This window comes from Momordica charantia, assembly GCF_013281855.1.
Source record: "Momordica charantia cultivar OHB3-1 chromosome 10 unlocalized genomic scaffold, Mcharantia_2.0 BLBB01000010.1, whole genome shotgun sequence".
In the NCBI taxonomy this organism is placed as follows: Eukaryota; Viridiplantae; Streptophyta; class Magnoliopsida; order Cucurbitales; family Cucurbitaceae; genus Momordica; species Momordica charantia.
This window is the reverse complement of record NW_028275158.1, coordinates 8,095,329-8,101,432: the sequence shown is the minus strand read 5'-3', so window position 1 is coordinate 8,101,432 and position 6,104 is coordinate 8,095,329. Positions and strand designations below refer to the sequence as shown.

At 32.4% G+C, this 6,104-nt stretch overlaps 1 protein-coding gene across 2 annotated transcripts; it reads right to left on the bottom strand.

Moving 5' to 3' along the window:
- Positions 1-494: 494 nt before the first annotated feature.
- LOC111012862 (cytochrome c oxidase copper chaperone 1) lies at positions 495-1,471 on the bottom strand. Of its 2 annotated transcripts, none has more exons than XM_022287159.2 (2): positions 1,316-1,471; positions 495-988 (listed from the first exon to the last, which is right to left on the bottom strand). In XM_022287159.2, exon 2 carries the CDS (start codon positions 937-939, stop codon positions 697-699), a length of 243 nt encoding a protein of 80 aa, XP_022142851.1. In that variant the 5' UTR covers positions 940-988; positions 1,316-1,471; the 3' UTR covers positions 495-696. The 2 variants fall into 2 exon arrangements, with proteins under 2 accessions (XP_022142851.1, XP_022142852.1); XM_022287160.2 differs by lacking the exon at positions 1,316-1,471 and adding an exon at positions 1,103-1,304.
- Between the last annotated feature and the right edge of the window lie 4,633 nt (positions 1,472-6,104).

Genomic DNA, 6,104 nt, shown 5'->3' with positions numbered 1-6,104 from the left:
CTGTTAGCAGATGACACAGAGACAGATATGCCTGAGCGGTATCATCGATTTCTTTTCATTACAAACAGGTGGCCGTATGAACCAAAGTAATGCCACGAAATCAAAGCATAAAGTACCTGGAGTTAAGGAACTCTTAGCATATTTAATGACCTAAGTATCCTCTATCATGGAACGTGGAAACTCTAATAAGTGACCATCTTGTTTTGTACTTCACGACCTCAACAGACACGTACATTTACAGCTTTCCCATTTTTCTATCAGACTTGGACCAACCATTGAGGTTATTTGATTTATAATATCAGTAATGGTATATGCATAGGACGTGATTCGAGGATTTGGTTGATTCATTGGCTTTATTACTCTAAATTTATTGCTACAAGGTCTGAGTTTCAAATCTTCAATCCACCAATTCAACATAAGGTGAGAACCACAAATTTATAACACAAGATATTGATGCAGAATAAGAAAATTAAATGGGTGTGAAAACGAAGAAGAAACAATAAGAACAGAAGGAAGTTAATACTCAAAGGCCATGAGCCTACAAAAATACACAGCAAAATTGTATGTATTGCACTGCAGCTTTGGCTATACCTGCTCCCTCACTTTATTTCTCAATTTTCTCTGTCATCTCTATCCCTCAAGTAATTAAATTGTACACTAGCAGAAAATGAAATCACTCTATTAGCTTTATCAAGTTCAGACATTGAATCCCTCCGCACGAAGACACTTACGATGAGCCTCAATCCATTTTCCACAGGCTTCTTCCCCATGCTCCACAATGCACTCATCTCTTAGCTTCTTAGTCTCAGGACAGGCACAACAAATCCTCTTTTTTGGTTTCCCATCTGTGGTAGACTTGACCACTGCTGACCCTTGGTCAAGTTTGGACTCCGGCAAAGCTAGGGCAGATGAACCGTTTCCAACTGGTAGCCCACCCATGTCACAATTTCTCAGGGGAACGCAGTCTTGAGAACAAGGGAACAAAATCCTGAAAACCGCGAACAGGAAAACATCGAATTAGATCATATAAACTGAATTCCACTCTTCAGTTGTGCTCAAAGCAAGACATCCGATAAGGAAAAAAGAAGTAGAAAGTAGAAACCTTTCCACAATTCAAAAACACCCCAACTGTACCAGAAGAAAATAGAATCACGATATTCGATACAAACCGAATTTCATGAGTAAGAACATGTAAGTGAGAATCAATATTACTCCTTAAAAATGAAAAACTCTTAGAGAAGGCGAAAATTCTCAATACGAAGGGAAGAAGAAGTGGGTACGAAGAGCAAAAAGCAGAGAAAAATTCAAAGGTAACCTTTGAAACACGGAGGCGAAGATCCTCAAAAAGCACAGAGCGGAAGAAAAATGGAGGAATAGAAGTTTATAGACAGCGTCAAAGCAAAGCAATTCAAATAAATTGTAAGAAAAGTAATATTTTTTCTTTTAGAAAAAGGGAATAAAGAAAAAAAAAAGTCAATTAGGGCTCCAAAGCCCGTATGTGTTCTTTTCCAATATGGACTAGGACTTGGAACTACAAACGGGCCCGGGATTCTCCAATTAATTGCATTATGAGATAATATTTTCGATGACTATTTTAGAAACTTATTTATATAAATATCTAAATTTCTATAAATTTAAATTTTTAGATTTGTGTAGGTAGGATTTTAATTTAATTCTGAATTTACCCCTATTCATTGCATTTTCATTTATTAATGGATTTGGATTTTTTGAAATATAAAATTGTTATTTCCATAAATTAATATCACAACCATTTAATAAATGTGGGCCCATAGATATTATCTCAATTCAAATTCCTTGATTCTCTCCTCCAAATCCCTCAAAAAAGATTTTTTTCATCTCTTCTCTATTGTTTCCGATTTCCTTCTTCTTCATTTTTTCTTCCGTTTTTTCTTTCATTTTTCATCTCTCCTCCATTGTTTCCGATTTTCTTCTTCGTTCACTGCCCAACACAACATCCTTGTCGTCTGCTACGGTGCTATGAACACTTTCCCTAAAACATGTAAAATAGTAAAGGCTCATTACAGGGCAAACAATCCAAGCTGAAAGCCAATATGAAGTTCTAAAAGACATGGTATAAAGTATAACATATTGAGTATATAATATATCCGATATAACATAGACTAAACCTTAAGCGATATAAAATTTATCCATATGTATTGATGTAAATCATTAACGGTATATATCCAATATATTTTTAACTTTAAATCATCATCCGTATATATCGAGATACATAAATCTTGAGATATAATATATATCATTATCTAAACACTATATATCACCGTACATACGTTACTCATAACAAACGAATAAAGAAAAATATACTTGTATATACCAATGTAATACCGAAAGTCCTCTATAAACTAGAGATATATTATATATCCTAGTAGATTTTCCATGGAAATTGTTTCACCGATATATATGGAGATACTTTTATGTAGATATATATTATATATCCTAATCAGTATCACTATATATATAAACTCAAATATACACTGTTATAAAGGATAATAGCATATAGCATGGGATAACAGGAACCAGAGAGCAACAGATTCAGTCAAAAAATGAAACCTAATTTAGAATATACAATAAGAACTATATATCTCGATTCTGTGCAAAATTGAAACCTAAATATAGCATAAAATACGGTATAAGTGAACATGACGGACTAGATTGCTCATGCAACGGAGGAAGAAGATGAAATTAGAACTTACAGTGTAATGGGTCGACGTAGCCGCCGGAGACCAAGGAAGCGTGACGATGTTGCCCTCTGAAATGCGACGGAGGCCGCTGGAGATATTTTCTATAAAGAACGGAGAAGCACCCGCCAGAGAAATCTCTTCAGAAACGCGACCAGAAGCTTGAAGATGGAGAAACCTTTTTGTCGCAGCGGTGAAGAAGGAGAAACCAACAAAGATGAAGAGGTTACGAAATCGTGGGTTTCTAAAAATCTCAATTTTTGACATTTGAATTTGCTTGATTTTAGGGACTTCATATATCTTAATAAATATTTACCAATTTCATATTTTATTAATGATTTAATATTGAGATGGATATATTAGTAATTTCTATTATGGGTACTATCTATTTTGGGAATTATGTTAGACAAAAGTGTAAATTCTAGAACTTTCAATCCTTTTATGTAATTAGGTCTCCCAAATAGAACATCTATGTACTAATCCCTTCAATTATTTTCTTGATTTAATTTTGAGGATGAAAACTTTTTTTTTTTAAATGGAAAATTAAAATTGAGTCACATGGACAATAATGAGAGGGAGATCCCTCTTACATAATCCAAAAGCCACATTGTAAAGGAAGGAAGCCAAACATTCTGGTGCGAGGAACATGGTTGAAAGATATGGAGTTGAAAGTTAGGGCATGACTCCTCACTTCCATCAACCAATTTAGCTCATCTTCGAGAGTATCGATTTCTCTTCTAATTAGCTGGATTGTCAGAAGGGAGTTCGATTCAACCAGTAGATGAGAGCAATTCAATGAACTAGTAAATTTTCAAGCCTTCCAATATTCCTCTCATTTCAGTAAAGAGAGACGATAAAGATGAGGGACAAATACCGATTTTACTGTTGTCAAACACCCAAATGAACCACGAAGAATGAAACCTGGCCCCATCGAGGTTTGTCGACAAGCAGCATCGACATTTTAGCTTTAGGTGATTTCCAGATGGAAGCGACCAAGTCTGGTGGTTCTGGTTGAATTGGATTGAATTGGATTGTTGGAGTAAACTAAGGGGAGCAATCGACTTGAGCAAGCAAATAATTCCGAGTGTAAGAACTTATCCATTCACATTTTGTTTCAACATCATTGGGTTCCCATGAATTACATTGTTTCATGCCTTAATATTTGTAAAATAATCAGTAATTTGGCGACTATTTGTAATGTTTTTGTTTTTTATTACTTAGTTTCTTCTTTTCCATTTTTAATCTTTTTATAAATATAAGCGTTTGGTAATTGTCTTCATTTCTCATTTATAAAAAACTTTTATAAAACTGTATAGAAATTCTAAAAACAATAAAATCAAAATTTTTGTTTCTGTTTCCGTTTCCGTTTCCAATTTTTTTCCAAGACATTAATAAAAACATTAGTTTCGAAATAAATTGTTAAAAAAACAAATAAATAGTAAATATTTTGAAATATTTAATTATCCTTTTAACTTTTTTGATTTAAAATTATAGAAATTAGAAATGGTTATCAAACATGTTTCTTTTTTTTCAATTAAAAAAACAAGAAACCAGAATTATATTTTTATTTATTAAAAATTGTTATTATAACTGTTTTGTGTTATTAAAGAAGAAGAAACGAGAAACACTAAGCATGAACATTACATGGTAGGAAATAAAATGAGAATTTAGATGAAAAGCGATTATCTTGTTGTGCCGTGGACGAAGCCATTGCCCTGAAAGTAATTACGGCACGACCATGGTGCTACATCGTATATTTGTCGATCGCTCCCCGTTAACACAACTTCGAATCCAGGCGTGCACTCGTCGAGGTCGAATGGAATCAATAAACATGCTCAGAAGGATTTTCTCTGTGTCTTTTGAAACAAAAACAAGTATTTATTTATATAGAAACAATATGCTATTTTTGGTGGTTTTTAAAAAATAGTAAAATTAAAAATAACATATTCTAATTTTATCAATATTAAAAATAGCTAGAAGACTAAGTCTTGTAAGGACATATTAGTCATTCCCAACAATGCATTAATTCAAATCGTAAAATATTAATGCTTAAGTTTATTTTCTTTCATTGCTCAGAAAATATATTTTTTAAGAACTAGTTAGTCAGTGGATTGTTGGGAATGACTAATATGTCCTTACAAAACTTAGTTTTCTAGCTATTTTTAATATTGATAAAATTAGAATATGCTATTTTTAACTTTACTTTTTTTTTTAAAAACCACCAAAAATAGCATACTGTTTCTATATAAATAAATACTTGTTTTTGTTTCAAAACACACTGAGAAAATCCTTCTGAGCATGTTTATCGATTTCATTCGACCTCAACGAGTGCACGCCTGGATTTGAAGTTGTGTTAACCTAGGGGAGCGATCGGCAAATACACGATGTAGCACCATAGTCGTGCCGTAATTGCTTTCAGGGTAGTGGCTTCATCCACAACACAACAAGATAATCGTTTTTCATCTAAATTCTCATTTTATTTCCTACATACATTAGTAGATTAATTTTTTCTCTCAATTTTAACTTGAAAAATGTGTGACTATATATTATTTAATATGATAAAGGGATAAATTTCGGCCAATTTCGATTAATCGTGAATTGCAACGTGTCTTTTTTATGCCCATTTTATCACATATGTTATATCAAATTTGGTCATATGAAAATTGGGCCAATAATCAAATAAGCATAGATTAACACATGAATTAATAATGGACTTATTATTAAATTTGAATAAGTCTAAATTCACTAAAGAGAGTCGGACCTAACCGGTAATCATTAAAGCCTAAATCCACTAAAACTCGTGGAAAACTTTATAAATAGAGGAATCATCTTTCATTTCAATGGTTTAGAAGTAAGAGAATTCAGATAATATTGTTTTTCGTGGATATAGGATACTAATTGGTAAAGGTTGTCGAGACCCTCCAAAATAATTACTGATTTTACTAAATCTAAGTTGTAGAAGTAGTGAGACCAGGTCGAATCCCAAGACAACCAGTGAAATTAATTTCTCAAAGTTTAAAAAATGGGGGGTTTGTATTTAAATTTTGAAATTAAAAAATAAACTAAAAGGAAAAGGAAAGTCAATCTTACCGAGCTTCCAATCCAAAAGTGTGATTTTCATCCAATTGTAATCTTGATCATAGGCTTTATATAAAAAAATCGATTTCTTGATTCAAGAACTTAGTCTACTTACTCGGAACAGCCGAGTAAGTTTTAATTCTCCTAATTTAATTAATTTAGACCAAGTATCAAAATTAAATCTTATTAATTAATCAACTGGGCACGAAAGCGTTCCATATTAATCAAAGAATAGCATTAAGGATGATGAGAAATGACTAAACCAAAATCAATTAATTTGAGATAGCTGCAAGTTAATTAATTTTGTCC